Source organism: Ranitomeya variabilis, chromosome 5 (assembly GCF_051348905.1).
Source record: "Ranitomeya variabilis isolate aRanVar5 chromosome 5, aRanVar5.hap1, whole genome shotgun sequence".
NCBI lineage: Eukaryota > Metazoa > Chordata > Amphibia > Anura > Dendrobatidae > Ranitomeya > Ranitomeya variabilis.
In genome coordinates, this window is record NC_135236.1 from 415507025 (window position 1) to 415525743 (window position 18719).

At 42.4% G+C, this 18719-nt stretch overlaps 1 protein-coding gene across 7 annotated transcripts in view; it reads right to left on the minus strand.

The window, feature by feature from the left end:
- MSRB3 (methionine sulfoxide reductase B3) overlaps positions 1 to 18719 on the minus strand; it is a 411351-nt gene that overhangs the window by 98467 nt on the left and 294165 nt on the right. For all 7 annotated transcript variants that reach the window (XR_013215777.1, XR_013215776.1, XM_077265195.1 and 4 more), the window contains one exon: positions 4212 to 4289. Coding sequence is in view for 5 of the 7 variants with exons in the window: in XM_077265195.1 (XP_077121310.1) it covers positions 4212 to 4289 (78 nt within the window). In the remaining 2 variants the exon portion in view is untranslated. The remainder of the gene's footprint in view (positions 1 to 4211; positions 4290 to 18719) is intronic.

Here is an 18719-nt window from a genome sequence, read left to right on the forward strand (position 1 = left end):
GAAGGCTCTTAACAGATGTAGGTTGTGTCCAGTCACAAATCGCCTGAACCTTGATGGGATCCATCTCAATAGTAGAAGGAGAAAAAACGTACCCCAAAAAAGAAATCTTCTGGACTCCGAAGAGACACTTTGAGCCCTTCACAAACAGAGAATTGGCCCGCAGAACCTGAAACACCTTCCTGACCTGTAGAACATGAGACTCCCAGTCATCAGAAAACACCAAAATATCATCCAAATACACAATCATAAACTTATCCAGATATTCACGGAAAATATTGTGCATAAAGGACTGAAAGACTGACGGAGCATTGGAGAGTCCAAAAGGCATTACCAAATACTCAAAATGGCCCTCAGGCGTATTAAATGCGATTTTCCACTCATCACCCTGTTTTATCCGCACCAGATTATACGCACCGCGAAGATCTATCTTAGTGAACCACCTAGCCCCCTTAATGCGAGCAAACAAATCAGTCAATAATGGCAATGGATACTGATACTTGACTGTAATCTTATTCAGAAGGCGATAATCTATACAAGGCCTCAGGGAACCATCTTTTTTTGCCACAAAAAAAAAACCTGCTCCCAGAGGGGACGAAGATGGACGAATATGTCCCTTTTCCAAGGACTCCTTAATATAATTCCGCATAGCAGTATGCTCTGGCAGTGACAGATTAAATAAACGACCCTTAGGGAACTTACTGCCAGGAATCAATTCTATAGCACAGTCACAATCTCTATGCGGAGGGAGCGAATTGAGCTTAGGCTCCTCAAAAACATCCCTATAGTCAGACAAAAACGCAGGGATCTCAGAAGGAGTAGATGAAGCGATTGAAATCGGAGGTGCATCATCATGAACCCCCTGACATCCCCAGCTTAACACAGACATTGTTTTCCAGTCCAGGACAGGATTATGAGTTTGTAACCATGGCAGACCAAGCACTAGTACATCATGTAAATTATAAAGTACAAGGAAGCGAATCACCTCCTGATGAACGGGAGTCATGCGCATGGTCACTTGTGTCCAATACTGCGGTTTATTCATAGCCAATGGTGTAGAGTCAATTCCCTTCAGAGGAATAGGAATTCTAGGTTCAGACATGGGAGTGTGAACAACAAAATCCTGTATGTTTTGAACTTTTGCCGCGAGATTACTCAGGCTGGAAGCCAAACTCTGGACATCCATGTTAAACAGCTAAGATCAGAGCCATTCAAGGGTTAAGAGGAGGTAAGAAGCAGCTAGACAGCAATTAAGGGATAGGCAGCAAAACTCTGAAGGGAAAAAAAAAATAAAAATTTCCCTTAAACACTTCTCTTTCTCCTGCTTCAGCCCAAACAATTAACACTTTGTGGGCCGGCTATACTGTCATGAATCCCAATGGCTAGGGATAGCACAGGACAAGCAAAGTACAAATATATTACGGACGAGCTCTAGGGTGATGGAACCTGGGCTGACCGCTGCCCTACGCCTGACAAACGCAACTAGAGATAGCCAGGGAGCGTGCCTACGTTGGTTCTAGACGCCACGCACCAGCCTAAGAGCTAACTAGCACTGCAGAGAAAATAAAGACCTCACTTGCCTCCAGCGGAATGAACCCCAAAAGATATAGTTGCCCCCCACATGTATTGACGGTGAAATGAGAGGAAGGCACACACATAGAGATGATATATATAGTTTTAGCAAATTGAGGCCCGCTGTAAACTAGAAAGCAGAACGATACAAAAGGGGACTGAGCGGTCAGCAAAAAACCCTAATCAAAAAAACCATCCTGAGATTACAAGAACCCATGTGCCAACTCATGGCACATGGGGAGAACCTCAGTCCACTAGAGCTACCAGCTAGCATAGAGACATAATAAGCAAGCTGGACAAAAAAACCAAACAACTGAAAATCAGCACTTAGCTTATCCTGAAAGATCTGGGAGCAGGTAGGCAGGAACCAAACAGAGCACATCTGAATACATTGATAGCCGGCAAGGGAAATGACAGAAAGGCCAGGTAAAATAGGAAACACCCAGCCACTGATGGACAGGTGGAAACCAAAGGCCGCAACCCACCAAAGTCACCCAGTACCAGCAGTAACCACCAGAGGGAGCCCACAAACAGAATCCACAACAGTACCCGAACCCGAACTTTTTTTAACTGTTCGGCCGAACCCACCGGACCCGAAAATCCAGGGTTTCACCCATCTCAAATGTGATCAAAACATCATATCTACTCCAAAATGGTATGAATAAAACTGTCAGGTCAGGGCACAAAAATAAATCCTCACACAGGCCCACATCCAAAAAAATTAAAATGTTACAGGTCTCGGAAAATGGTGACAAAAACAATTTTTTTTCTTTTTTACAAATTTCCAAATTATTTTTCACCACTTAAATAAAATATTTACATACTCATACTGACCTGGGGAATCATATTACCAGCTCAGTTTTACCAAATAGTGAACATAGCAAATTAAAAACTTAAAAAACAATTGTGGAATTGCAACTTTTTGGGCAATTTCAACACACTTGGATTTTTTTCTCATTTTCCAGTACACAATATGGTAAAATGAATGCTGTTGCCAAAAGTAAAATTTGTCCCGCAAAAAAACAAGCCCTCAGATGGCTACATGGCCAGAAAAGGAAAAAGTTATCTCTCTTGACAGAAGGGGAGAAAAAAACTAAACAAAAAAAAAAAAGGAAAATCGCTGGGTAGTGAAGGGGTTAAAACCCTTGCTAATGCAATGACCATACCTGACCTGTATGCAAGGCATGTGACCACTGCAGCCACATAAAATACAAGTATGGGAAAGTTTATTTATTATATTATTGCATATACAGTAGATGATATTATTTTAATACATTATACTATTTTAATATATTAATATTATACTGCTGTTTATAAAACAGTACATTTTCTGGAAAGCTTAGGTCTGGTGGAAAATAGGACATACTAATGTTGTGTACGTAAAGTAAGAAAACCAGTCACATAAAAGTCATGAAGCTGCATTGTGACTATAGACAGAAAATGTGCAAAAATATTTCAATGAACATGATTCACAAATTTTGTAAATTTCAGTAAATTTGACAAAAATTTACACTGCAAGAAGTACATATGTATTAGAATATGCTACAGTCAGATGTAAAAGCAAATGTGACTCAAAATCTATAATGTTCAGCTCTATAACTTAAAACGCTGCAATAAATTTGTTGTCAATGTGCCTTAAAGGGACTCTGTCACCTGAATTTGACGGGCTATGTAAATGCCCTGTGTCCGGTCCGATGGGCGGTGTTTCCTCTTCTTTCATTCACCCCTTCCTTTCCCGCTGGCCGCAATATTTTCTTGAATTTCAGTAGGTTTTCTCCGTAGTTCACGCGTACGCAATGCAATCTTGCCTTTCGCAAGCGCAGTATGCTTTCCCCAACTGCGGGCAAAGCTGAAAAGCATTAGTGCGCATGCGCCGGCGCACTATGTCCGGGAAGTATTTCGCTGTGTTCCGGGACATAATGCGGCGGCGCATGCGCACTAATGCTTTTCGGCTTTGCCCGCAGTTGGGCTACGTGAACTACGGAGAAAACCTACTGAAATTCAAGAAAATATTGCGGCCAGCGGGAAAGGAAGGGGTGAATGAAAGAAGGGGAAACACCGCCCATTGGACCGGACACAGGGCATTTACATAGCCTGCCAAATTCAGGTGACAGAGTCCCTTTAAATGGAGAAATAAAAAGTAAATGATAAAAAGGACAGCTAGCAGTTATGTCACATTAGACTTAAAGGGAATCTGTCAGCAGGTTTTTGATATGTAGTTTGAGAGCATCATGATGCAGGGAGAGAGAGCTTAAGTCCAGGGATGCTTGCCACAGTTTTAATAAAATCAGTGTTTTATCAGCAGGAGATTATTGTTAGAGGACTAGTTGTTTCATGCCATGTAGTCCTCCTGCTCTGTGTAACTCCCGTCACCACCACTGATTAGCACTCTGCCTACACAAAAAGTTACCAATCAGTGATGTAGACAGGGTTATACAGAGCTCAGCAATTAGTGATCTGCAGCAAAGAAAACAATGATTTTATCAAAACTGCAACAAGCAGTCTAGTAAGTGATGCAACACTGCAATCAGGGTCTCTACCTTTACTTTATTCTGCTCTCAGATAATACTACAAAAACCTGGTGACAGATTCCATTTAAATCTCAAGAATAGATGCATTGATAATTCGGAGTACTGATTTACCTGAAAAGAATTGCTCCGCAGACAACACATTTGTATGTCCCAGTTGCTGTGTTGTGCGTGTATTCCCCGGCAAAGGCACTACAATACAAGAGTTTACAAACATGAGAGCTGGAAAGGGTTCAACATAACATTAATAAAGAGAAATATGTCTAGTGGAAGTGAGCATCTTCAGTACAGTCTGCTTTTCAGGACCTAGTTAATATTCTTATTTTACATGAGATTTTACGAATGACCTAATCTCTCACTCCTGGCATGCACTATATCATTTTGCTAGTAAGTGAGCTGGATGGTAAATCTTCTGAGCCAAAGGTATGATCTGCTGCCAACTCTTGAAGGGCTGTATTGCCAGTGATTCACATTTTGCAAATTGTCTGCTATCTAAAGAAGAGAGCACTACCTATTAAGTGAGACCCCATGTGTGGTAAAGAGCCTTTTCAGGTCATGAATGGAAACACGCAGTTACATCATTAATACATTTGGATCAGAGGTAAGCCAGGGCTTTCTGCCAAGCTGCATGGTATAAATTAGACAACAAAATGGTTAGTCCTTGGCAAGCTACGCTTCATACTGGAATCAGCTGAGACAGACTTTATTCACTAAAAACAGTTTTGGAAGGGAACTCTTTTTTTTTTCAGGACACAGGGCTTGCGGCCAAGGACTAAAGCCATGTGAGGGCAGTTATTGAACATTTTTGACATTCCAACCACAAATGAGCCAATAAATATTTTCTCCACATGTGCTTCAAAAAGAAATTGGAGTGGAAAGGAACTAAATTATGCTACCTTCTCACCCAGCCAAAACGTCTATGCTTACAATGACCACCTTCAGAATCAAGCCTTTCTGGCACATGGCCACTGTGTGCTTGGTTCTGCTTTTCAGAAATATGTGCCCAAACTCTTCTCACTTCCACACATTCTGCAGTAAGGTAAAACAGATCTTGCATGCTGCATTAGGATGTTCATTGACGAAATAGAAAGCAATTACTATTACATCGCTCCATGTACATTCTGGCAAACATGTCCTTTTAAGAGGATAAAATACAAGCAATATTTAAGAAACTGACATAAACAAGCTTGTTCCAACATGAGACCTATAAGGGTATGTGCACGTGGTCAGTAATCGGCAGTACATTGGACGCAGCACACGTTCACTGCGTCCAAAGCGCTGCCGGCTTTTGAAAGCAGGTACAGTTCATTAAGCTTTTGGAGGAGGTTCTGGTACTGTGTTTCATGCGGCTTTGACACTTGGTCTCTTGGACTTAATTGTGCTGGAAATCTTGTATTGTGTGTGTTTCCTGATAAAAACATTTTATTACAGAAAGTAATCATTATCCATTTGTAGAAGCCATCCTATTTTCAACTTCAGCTTTTTTACATAAAGTGTTGTGTGCATCAATAATTTATTAAAATTTCATTGAATCCACTCTTCCCTCTACCAGTGAAATGTTCCTCATGCCATTGGTTGCAACACAACCCCAAAGCATGATTGATTTACCCCCATGCTTGGCTAAATTCTAGGCCCTTTTTTCTCCACACATACCTTTGATCAATGTGGCCAAAGAGTTCTATTTAAAACTCAACGGTCCACAGGACTTGTCTCCAAAATACATCAGGCTTTTTTAGATGTTCTTTTGCAAACTTCTGACGCTGAATTTTATGGTGAGGATGCAGCAGAGGTTTTCTTCTGATGACTCTTTCATGAAGGCTATATATGTGCAGGTGTCTCTGAACAGTAGAACAATGTACCACAACTCCAGAATCTGTTAAGTCTTTCTGAAGGTCTTCTGCAGTCAAGCGGCTGTTCTGATTTGCCTCTCTAGCAATCCTGCGAGCATCTTTCACTGAAATTTTTATCTTGACCTGTTCCTGTTAACTGCTATTTCTTAATTATATTTCGAACTGTGTAAAGGGTGACTTGAAAATGCTTTGCTATCTTCTTATAGCCTTCTCCTTTTTGGGGGGCCGCCACCACTTTCATTTTCAGAGTGCTATGCAGCTGCTTAGAAGAACCCATGGATGCTGTTTTTTGGCACAAGGTTGGAGGAGGTTGGTTTTGTATAAAGTTGGGAAATTTGCATCATCTGGCCTTTCCTAACGATGATAGTAAACAAGTCATAACCCTAACAGGCTAACTAAGGTCTGAAACCATGGTCAAAGTTATCAGAACACATAAATCTCTAAAGGTACCCAATTTTTTGCAACAGCCCATTTTCCTTTTTGTAATTTTTAAAATGTAAAAAATGGGAATTTTTTTTTTCTTAAAATACAAAGGAAATGTGTCATTTTTAACTTTAGGCCTTTCAGATTTAATTTCATCTTCAGCTTGCTTAACTGTTCACAATTATTATTATTATTTATTATTATAGCGCCATTTATTCCATGGCGCTTTACATGTGAGGAGGGGTATACATAATAAAAACAAGTACAATAATCTTGAACAATACAAGTCACAACTGGTACAGGAGGAGAGAGGACCCTGCCCGCGAGGGCTCACAATCTACAAGGGATGGGTGAGGATACAGTAGGTAATAACAGTAATTTTGACCAGGGGTGCCCAAACTTTTACATGCCACTGCAGCATGTCTATAATCCCACAGGTTAGCACACTTTTAAAATGTTTTTACCACATTTTTACAATCATGTTATGTCAAATTTTTAAGCAGAAATTTCCAAAAGTAATCTAACCTGGCGAAAAAAAGTTTCTCTTCTGCATTCCATTTAGACAAGAAAGGCATACTTAGAAAATTACCTATTGTTTAGCTAAAGCTTTTATGTAAAATATATTTTTAAACATTTTTGGTGGTGTTTTTTTTCTAATTATCCAGGCCAAAAAATCTACACTGAAGTCAATAAATTCACAGACATCAATTTCATATGGTCTGGGACTATCGGGCAAAATAGATTAGAGGAAAAATAATATGCTTAGTATATATTTCTAAAGATTAAAAGTGAAATTAGGTACATGTACCAATTAAATGAACCAACTAAAACATCCATATAAACTGACATTTTCACATGAATATGTATTAGCCTCCTACTTTCAACACATAGCTTATCTGGCAGAAAGACAAACCTAGATGTGAAAATGGGTTTGAGGCAAGCTAACCTCCTTTACCAGTCTTTTTTAGAACCCTTATGATATGTGCACATGGTCAGTATTTGATGCAGATTTTTCTGCTGCAAAAACAAGAGTGTTGGCAGGAAAAATGCTGTTTAAAATATGTTGTTTTTGCTGCATTTTTACTTGTGTTTTTTTCTCATTAATTTTAATTGGTGCAAAATGATGGAAAAAAAACGATAAAAATTTGATATGCTGCAGATTTGAAAAAATGCTTTAAAGGTTCAAATCTGTAAGGAAAAAAATAAGTAGCATGAGCATGGGATTCTTTCGACTTTCAGAGGCAGCAAAAAGGCTAAATCGGACAGACTTGACACAAGCAACTCCTTCTGACAGATTCCAGAGGAGCCCAGACCATCACCATTTAAGCCCTGTACAGGGATCTGGTCTTACAATGGGGTCCAGGTGATTGCTTGCACGGAAGGGCTACCTTCCGGAAGAGTGAACCAGAGGCAGGAAGGGGCGCCAAGCAGGGTCAATGCCAAGAGGTCAAGAACAGAATTGTAAAACAAGAGGATAGCCAAAATTCATGCTAGGGTCAGAAAACAGGAGGAATCAGGAAACTAACACAAGAAATAACTAGCACAATCCAAGAAGGAAAACTAACTCACTGGCAGTGGATGTCAGAGACTGGAGGGGGGGCCACTGACTCAAAAGCAGGCAGTCCCATCCAGTGCTCTAAGAAAGGGGCAATCAAAACCGGATAATTAACCCAATAGTCATTATTATTTATTATTAGAGCACCATTGATTCCATGGTGCTGTACGTAAGAGGTTACATAAAAAATTCTAATATAAATTACAGTGAATAAACTAACAATGACAGACTGGTACAGAAAGGAGAGGACCTTGCCTTTGTGGACTTAGAGTCTATAGGATAATGTGTAAAGCGAAAATAGGTTGGGAGGTTGCAGTTTCAGTGTTGATAAGAGATGGGTTTTCAAGTTCTGTCAGAAGGTGCTGAGTGTAGCAGATAATAAGATGTACTGCGGCACAGAAATCAAGAGGATGGGGATACTAAGGAAAAATTTTGGAGGCGACTAGGTGAGAAATGTATGAGTATAGACGAGAAAAAGATATTGGGAAGACCAGAGGTTGGCATGTAGGAAGATATCGGCATATTAGGTCGGAGATTACTTCCCTGATCTCATGGCACCAAATTTCCCAAGAACAGAACAGGATTGATACTGTCAAGCATCACCGCATCAAAGGCATGCGGCCAAAGCAGGAACTAGCTTAGGTTTTACAGACATGTTCAGAAATCTCATTCACTTTGCTGAAACTGCAAAACGTATTGCTTTTTTCATAGAAAAACGAACGGGAAAAGCTGCAAAGTGGGAACAAGCCATGAAAGAAGAAAGTAAGGGCTCGCTCTCACTTGCAATTAATTTGGATGAATGCAATCCGATTAAATATCGGAATGCATTCGGACCAATGTTATTCTATGATTGTGTGTTCATCTGCAATTTTTTTTCCAGCTCTGATTGATCACGATCGGACTGGAAAAAAATCACAGCATGTTGCGATGATACGTGAAAAGGGGATCGCGTTCACCAATAGAGGTCAATGAGTGCAAGAAAAAAATCGCACAGCACTCGGGCCATGCGTGTGCCGTCTGATTTTTACAAACCCATGTCCTTGAAAACCTGACATTTCAGCAACTGCATTCAGCAAAATCACAGGGTGACCCAACAAAACAGAAAAGATATACAGTGGGGGAAAAAGTATTTAGTCAGCCACCAATTGTGCAAGTTCCCCCACTTAAAAAGATGAGAGAGAGCTGTAATTGACATCATAGGTAGATCACAACTATGAGAGTCAAAATGAGAAACAAATCCAGATAATTACCTTGTCTGATTTAGCAAGATTTCTTTTGTAAATTATGGTGGAAAATAAGTACTTGGTCATTAATGAAAGTTCATCTCAATATTTTGTTATATATCCTTTGTTGGCAATGACAGAAGTCAAACATTTTCTGTCAGTCTCCACAAGGTTGGCACACACTGTTGGTGGTATGTTGGCCCATTCCTCCATGCAGATCTCCTCTAGAGCAGTGATGTTTTGGGCTTGCCTCTGGGCAACACAAACTTTCAACTCCCTCCCTGACTAAATCCTTTTTTTCCCACTGTATACACATAGAATAGATATAAAGATGTCAGTGGCATACATAATTAGTACAGTGCTTGGGTAGCTTATTGTGCATGAATATTTTTACTAAATAATTTTCTGAAAAAAAAATGGATGGGGATCTCACGGCATTATATTAACCACCAAAGGGAAAGCGGACAGACGGGGGCAGATGTTTATAGCCTGGGAAGGGGATAATACCCATGGTGCTTCCCAGGCTATTAATAGCAACTCTGTCATGATCTCCATGGCCAGAGAACTAGCATAAGCCTCTATAGGAACAAGCTCTTGGAAGATGTAACTATACTGACCATGAACTAAACCTACCGCATCATCTAGAAGTAGCCAGGTAGCATGTCCTACTTTTTATCCCTATATGCCCAGCGCCGGCCGGAGAACTAAATAATGCTAGCAGAGGGAAATATAAGACCTGACTCACCTCTAGAGAAATGCCCAAAAAAAGGAGACAGAGGCCCCCCACATATATTGGCGGTGATTTTAGAAGAAATAACAAACGCAGCAGGAAAATAGTTTTAGCAAATTTGAGGTCCGCTTTCTAGATAGCAGAAGACAGAAAGCATACTTTCATGGTCAGTAGAAAACCCTAACAAAACACATCCAGAAATTACTTTAGGACTCTGGCATTAACTCATAATACCAGAGTGGCAATTCCTGATCAACAAGAGCTTTCCAGACACAGTAACGAAACTGCAGCTGTGAACTGGAACCAAAATACAAAAACAAAACATGGACGAATGTCCAACTTATCTAGTAGATGTCTGGGAGCAGGAACAAGCACAGAGAGGCTTCTGATAACATTGTTGACCGGCAAGCATCTAACAGAGAAGCCAGGTTATATAGCGACACCCAGATCTAATCAGAACAGGTGAACAGGGAAGATGATGTCACAAGTTCAATTCCACCAGTAGCCACCGGGGGAGCCCAGAATCCAAATTCACAACAGTACCCCCCCCTCAAGGAGGGGGCACCGAACCCTCACCAGAACCACCAGGGCGATCAGGATGGGCCCTATGAAAGGCACGAACCAGATCAGAGGCATGAACATCAGATGCAGTGACCCAAGAATTATCCTCCTGGCCATATCCCTTCCACTTGACCAGATACTGGAGTCTCCGTCTGGAAACACGGGAGTCTAGGATTTTTTCCACAACGTACTCCAACTCACCCTCAACCAACACCGGAGCAGGAGGCTCAACGGAAGGCACAACCGGTGCCTCATACCTGCGCAATAACGACCGATGAAAAACGTTATGAATAGAAAAGGATGCAGGGAGGTCCAAACGGAAGGAAACAGGGTTAAGAATCTCCAATATTTTATACGGACCGATGAACCGAGGCTTAAACTTAGGAGATGAGACCCTCATAGGGACAAAACGAGAAGACAACCACACCAAATCTCCAACACAAAGCCGAGGACCAACACGACGGTGACGGTTGGCAAAAAGCTGAGTCTTCTCCTGGGACAACTTTAAATTGTCCATCACCTGCCCCCAGATATGATGCAATCTCTCCACCACCGCATCCACTCCAGGACAATCCGAGGATTCCATCTGACCGGAGGAAAATCGAGGATGGAACCCCGAATTACAGAAAAACGGGGAAACCAAGGTGGCAGAGCTGGCCCGATTATTGAGGGCGAACTCCGCCAATGGCAAAAAAGCAACCCAATCATCCTGGTCAGCAGACACAAAACACCTCAGATATGTCTCCAGGGTCTGATTAGTCCGCTCGGTCTGGCCATTAGTCTGAGGGTGAAAAGCAGACGAAAAAGACAAATCTATGCCCATCCTAGCACAAAATGCCCGCCAAAATCTAGACACAAATTGGGTTCCTCTGTCAGAAACGATATTCTCAGGAATACCATGCAAACGAACAACATTTTGAAAAAACAGGGGCACCAACTCGGAAGAAGAAGGCAATTTGGGCAGGGGAACCAAATGAACCATCTTAGAAAAACGGTCACACACCACCCAGATGACAGACATCTTCTGAGAAACAGGCAGATCTGAAATAAAATCCATCGAGATGTGTGTCCAAGGCCTCTTAGGAATAGGCAAGGGCAACAATAATCCACTAGCCCGAGAACAACAAGGCTTGGCCCGAGCACAAACGTCACAAGACTGCACAAAGCCTCGCACATCTCGTGACAGGGAAGGCCACCAGAAGGATCTTGCCACCAAATCCCTGGTACCAAAAATTCCAGGATGACCTGCCAACGCAGAAGAATGCACCTCAGAGATGACTTTACTGGTCCAATCATCAGGAACAAACAGCCTATCAGGCGGACAACGATCCGGTCTATCCGCCTGAAACTCCTGCAAGGCCCGCCGCAGGTCTGGAGAAACGGCTGACAAGATAACTCCCTCCTTAAGAATACCTGTGGGGTCAGAGTTGCCAGGTGAATCAGGCTCAAAACTCCTAGAAAGGGCATCCGCCTTAACATTCTTAGAACCTGGTAGGTATGATACCACAAAATTAAACCGAGAAAAAAATAATGACCAGCGCGCCTGTCTAGGATTCAGGCGCCTGGCGGTCTCAAGATAAATCAAATTTTTGTGGTCAGTCAATACCACCACCTGATGTCTGGCCCCCTCGAGCCAATGGCGCCACTCCTCAAACGCCCACTTCATGGCCAAAAGCTCCCGATTCCCAACATCATAATTCCGCTCAGCGGGCGAAAATTTACGGGAAAAGAAGGCACAAGGCCTCATCACGGCGCAGTCAGAACTTTTCTGCGACAACACTGCCCCAGCTCCGATCTCAGAAGCGTCGACCTCAACCTGAAAAGGAAGAGTCACATCAGGCTGACGCAACACAGGGGCAGAAGAAAAACAGCGCTTAAGCTCCTGAAAGGCCTCCACAGCATCAGGGGACCAATTAGCAACATCAGCACCCTGTCTAGTCAAATCGGTCAATGGCTTAACGACATCCGAAAAACCAGAAATAAATCGACGATAAAAGTTGGCAAAGCCCAAAAATTTCTGAAGACTTTTAAGAGAAGAGGGCTGCGTCCAATCACAAATAGCTTGAACCTTGACAGGATCCATCTCAATGGAAGAGGGAGAAAAAATATATCCCAAAAAGGAAATTCTCTGAACCCCAAAAACGCACTTAGAACCCTTGACACACAGAGAATTAGACCGCAAAACCTGAAAAACCCTCTTAACTTGCCGGACATGAGAGTCCCAGTCATCCGAAAAAATCAGAATATCATCCAGATACACTATCATAAATTTATCCAAAAAATCGCGGAAAATATCATGCATAAAGGACTGGAAGACTGAAGGGGCATTAGAAAGACCAAAAGGCATCACCAAATACTCAAAGTGGCCCTCGGGCGTATTAAATGCGGTTTTCCACTCATCCCCCTGCCTGATCCGCACCAAATTATACGCCCCACGGAGATCAATCTTAGAGAACCACTTGGCCCCCTTTATGCGAGCAAACAAATCAGTCAGCAACGGCAATGGGTATTGATATTTAACCGTGATTTTATTCAAAAGCCGATAATCAATACATGGTCTCAAAGAGCCGTCTTTTTTTGACACAAAGAAAAAACCGGCTCCTAAGGGAGATGACGATGGACGAATATGTCCCTTTTCCAAGGACTCCTTTATATATTCTCGCATAGCAGTATGTTCAGGCACAGACAGATTAAATAAACGACCCTTTGGGTATTTACTACCCGGAATTAAATCTATAGCACAATCGCACTCACGGTGCGGAGGTAGTGAACCCAGCTTGGGTTCTTCAAAGACGTCACGATAATCAGACAGGAACTCAGGGATTTCAGAGGGAATAGATGATGAAATGGACACCAAAGGTACGTCCCCATGAGTCCCCTTACATCCCCAGCTCAACACAGACATAGCTCTCCAGTCAAGGACTGGGTTGTGAGACTGCAGCCATGGCAATCCCAGCACCAAATCCTCATGTAGATTATACAGCACTAGAAAACGAATAGTCTCCTGGTGATCCGGATTAATACACATAGTCACTTGTGTCCAGTATTGTGGTTTATTATTAGCCAATGGGGTGGAGTCAATCCCCTTCAGAGGAATAAGAGTTTCCAAAGGCTCTAAATCATACCCACAACGATTGGCAAAGGACCAATCCATAAGACTCAAAGCGGCGCCAGAGTCGATATAGGCGTCAGTAGTAATAGATGACAAAGAGCAAATCAGGGTCACAGACAAAATAAATTTAGACTGTAAAGTGCCAATGGAAACGGATTTATCAAGCTTTTTAGTACGCTTAGAGCATGCTGATATAACATGAGTAGAATCCCCACAATAGAAACACAACCCATTTTTCCGTCTAAAATTCTGCCGCTCGCTTCTGGACAGAATTCTATCACACTGCATGCTTTCTGGCGTCTTCTCAGTGGACACCGCCAGATGGTGCACTGGTTTGCGCTCCCGCAGACGCCTATCGATCTGAATGGCCATTGTCATGGACTCATTCAGACCCGCAGGCACAGGGAACCCCACCATAACATCCTTAATGGCATCAGAGAGACCCTCTCTGAAGGTAGCCGCCAAGGCACACTCATTCCACTGAGTAAGCACAGACCATTTACGGAATCTTTGGCAGTAAATTTCAGCTTCATCTTGCCCCTGCGATAGGGACATCAAAGTTTTTTCTGCCTGAAGTTCCAAATGAGGTTCCTCATACAGCAAGCCCAAGGCCAAAAAAAACGCATCCACATTGCGCAACGCAGGATCCCCTGGTGCCAATGCAAAAGCCCAGTCTTGAGGGTCGCCGCGGAGCAAGGAAATCACAATCCCAACCTGCTGTGCAGGGTCTCCAGCAGAACGAGATTTCAGGGACAAAAATAGCTTACAATTATTTCTAAAATTCTGAAAGCTAGATCTATTCCCTGAGAAGAATTCCGGCAAAGGAATTCTCGGCTCAGATACCGGAGCATGAATAATAAAATCTTGCAAATTTTGTACTTTCGTGGTGAGATTATTCAAACCTGCAGTTACACTCTGAAGATCCATTATTAACAGGTGAACACAAAGCCATTCAAAGATTATAAGGAGAGAGAAAAAAAAGAAAGACTGCAGCATAGACAGACTGGCAAGTGATCCAATTAAGAGCACAGAGAAAAAAAAAAAAAAAAAAAAAACTCTCAGCAGACTTCTTATTTCTCTCCTTTCTCAGCCAAGGATTTTAACCCTTTAGTGGGCCGGTCAAACTGTCATGATCTCCATGGCCAGAGAACTAGCATAAGCCTCTATAGGAACAAGCTCTTGGAAGATGTAACTATACTGACCATGAACTAAACCTACCGCATCATCTAGAAGTAGCCAGGTAGCATGTCCTACTTTTTATCCCTATATGCCCAGCGCCGGCCGGAGAACTAAATAATGCTAGCAGAGGGAAATATAAGACCTGACTCACCTCTAGAGAAATGCCCAAAAAAAGGAGACAGAGGCCCCCCACATATATTGGCGGTGATTTTAGAAGAAATAACAAACGCAGCAGGAAAATAGTTTTAGCAAATTTGAGGTCCGCTTTCTAGATAGCAGAAGACAGAAAGCATACTTTCATGGTCAGTAGAAAACCCTAACAAAACACATCCAGAAATTACTTTAGGACTCTGGCATTAACTCATAATACCAGAGTGGCAATTCCTGATCAACAAGAGCTTTCCAGACACAGTAACGAAACTGCAGCTGTGAACTGGAACCAAAATACAAAAACAAAACATGGACGAATGTCCAACTTATCTAGTAGATGTCTGGGAGCAGGAACAAGCACAGAGAGGCTTCTGATAACATTGTTGACCGGCAAGCATCTAACAGAGAAGCCAGGTTATATAGCGACACCCAGATCTAATCAGAACAGGTGAACAGGGAAGATGATGTCACAAGTTCAATTCCACCAGTAGCCACCGGGGGAGCCCAGAATCCAAATTCACAACACAACTCACATCTGTATATATAGCCTTTACTGGTTATTAAAATCAAGTAACGGAAACATGAATGAGCCACACTTCACCTCCCTGTCTGACGTCAATATTACGTCAGTGGAATCACGTCGAAAGATCTCCCCACTTGCACCAATATGACGCTCCTCACCACCTGGGACACGTAAAGTCAGCGTGGCAGTTTTACATAGACATCCCCCTGTCCACATGGGCCCAGGGAGGCACGGGGAATGAGAGAGGGTGGCCCACGCAGTCACTAACGTGGCACCACACTTGCCCTCAACCCTGATATAGCCTGAGGCCCCTTTCACAAGCACCAGTGAAATAGATTACTATCAACAGACTTACATCACAAGTAATCCAAAGAAGCGAACCATAAATATGTTAAAAACTCTCATCTTTATTTTAAATCTATTAAAACATCCATTAAAATAAGAAAGACCAGTAAAGAGAACAAAAGTGTCCAGTGGGGGGGGGGGGGGGGGCTCACTACGGCATATACAAAGTCATATAAGGAAGATGGTAAATTTACAATTCCAATGTTCAATAACACTATAGAATGGAATCAAAGTACAAAATAAATATTTATCTTAATTAAAGTATGCAATGTAGTAAGCAGATTATATTCGAAAATATACAGAGCAAAAGTGACCTAAATACTGGTCCCTATGAAAAAATATTCTCAGCATATGTAATCTTTATATCAAGCTCTTAAATTTAAATTATATCATATAAAGAGTGCAGCAAATGTCCCATAAAGCCAAGGTATTTTACCTTAATAGGCTTAGTTAAAAAATAAAGGTGGATATAGGTGAATAAATCAAGAAAGAACATTACCTGCAGTCAGAGTGATTAACAGCGAGTACCTAAAGACAGGAACCACTGCTTGAGCCAACGGAGAGACCCCCCTCACCTCCCAATGCATGTTTCGCCCTAGCTTCTTCCGAGAGCGTGAAATAGAACCTTATCACCACAGTAGGACTACCACCAGTTCCTCGTTCTATATACACCAGCACCAGGTCTTTTAACAGGGTTATATCGAGCCAGAGACCCGCCCCAGTAGCGTGTGAGATTAGGCCGAGAAACGGATGTGTGGATTCGTGAATCGAGATAAAAGAGCAGCCCAAAGTTAAATTATATATTTAATCGGCTTAAAGGGAACCTGTCACCCCCAAAATCGAAGGTGAGCGAAGCCCACCAGCATTCTGTAATGCTGTAGAAAAGCCCCTGATGTATCCTGAAAGATGAGAAAAAGAGGTTAGATTATACTCACCCAGGTGCGGTCCCGGTCTGGTTCTGGTCCGAATGCTGTAGATAAGCCCCTGATGCTGGTGGGCTTAGCTCACCTTCGATTTTGGGGGTAACAGGTTCCCTTTAAGAGCACACTTGACAATACACTATATATACACAAGGGTTATACATGTATTTTCATATCTGACCATTATATAATAGTGGTAGGACAAAGGGATTAAACAGAACATATAGTCAGTTACCAGTCAGAAGAAAGGCCTGGCCTGCGGTGGGAGGGGGATGCCATATGGGAGGCTTGCGTTTCCCTCGGTGTGTGAATTGTCCGCACACGATGTCCTCGTCGTAATCTCCCAGAGAAAAAGCAATTGGAAATGCTGCACACGAGCATTTAACCCCCTTCCTGTCCTCTGGGCTGAACCTAAATCTCCTCCTCTGGAGGTTTGGAGATAAGTCTCCCAAAACCTATGAAAGATAGGTCCTAGGGCAGCGGTTCTGGCGCCACTGGATCTGACCGGGCCCCTGCTACTCAGAGACTAAGCCCAATTTTGCTACCTAGCTGCCAGTGGCTGTTCTATATATCTCCCTTCCCGTGCTTGTTAGAATGACTCGAGACCCAGAGAGGCGCTTGCCCTGGTCTGGGGATCTCGGAAATATGTACAATCAACAGTTAGGAGGTTTAGTATTTCCATTACTCCTTTATGAAAAACTAGCTGGCTAAACAAAGGACTCAGGCAGCATGGCTTGGATCCACAGGGGGTCTTTTTTGTAGAAGGTTGCATACCAGCTAGCTAGGTGGGGGTGTGTATCCGTTGTCTGAGCTGGCCAGGTGTCATGGTACCACAGCATATGCTTAAGCATTTTTTTATAATGTCATGCCAATTAGTATACAGACGATTGACATGGAATATTCTTCACAGGGGATCACAAAAAAATTACATAGGGTCCCTCTATAATTAACAACCAGCAAATGCTAGGTGGACAGCTGTCGTCTGACATTAATAGCCTAGAAAGGGGCCATAGATATTGGCCCTGTCGGAGACTAAAATCATCAGCTCTCAGCCGCCCCAGAAATGGTACATCCATGAGATGCGCCAAATTTGGTGATTAGCCACGCCCTTCCCACTTGCCTTAGTGTGGTGGCAAGTAGGGTGATGGTATTGTGGTTGAGGTCACCTTTGTATTGTCAGGTGACATCAAGCCCAGAGGTTAGTAATGGAGAGGCGTCTATAAGACGACTACATTACTGATCCCATAGTCAAAAAAGTAACACCCAGAATAAACTCCTTTACTTAAAATAATGACACAGACTAATTAATCTAAATTTACCACAAACACTCATAATCACCTTAACGCCCAATCAACTGAACCCAATGTCTCTTGTAAAATAATTTAAATAATAAAATAATAACTAGTCATATTCCTCACCTGTCCAACAAGAAGATAATAATCCAATTATCCCACAACGCGTCTACCTCTGCTACATCTAGATGGCAGGCTACATTGTTGCATGGTGCAACTATATAGCCTGCCATCCAGCAGAGACACTTGCCATCCAACAGAGACACTGGCATTCTAGATGTAGCAGAGCTATATGCATCACAAGACAATTGGATTATTATCTTCTTGTCGGACAGTTGAGGAATATGGCTGTTTATTATTTTATTAATTTTACAGGAGACATTGGCTTCAGTGGATTGGGCATTGTGTTGAGTATACGTGTTTTTGGCAAATTTAGGTTCATTAAAGGAGTCTGTGTCATTATTATAAATAAAGGACATCATTCTGGGTATTACATTTTTAGCAATTTGACTATGGGGTTAGTAATGGAGGAATCTTATTGTCACCTGACAATACGAAGTTGACATCAACCCCAATTCTATCACCGCACTTACCACTGCACCAGGGTAAGTGGCAAGAGCAAAGCTAAGTGCCAGAATTGGGTCATCTTATAGATGCACCTTTTCCGGGGTGGCTGAGAGCTGATGTCTTTAGTCTGGGAGGGGGCCAATATCAATAGCCCACTCCTAGGCTATTAACGTCAGCCCGAAGCTGTCTGCC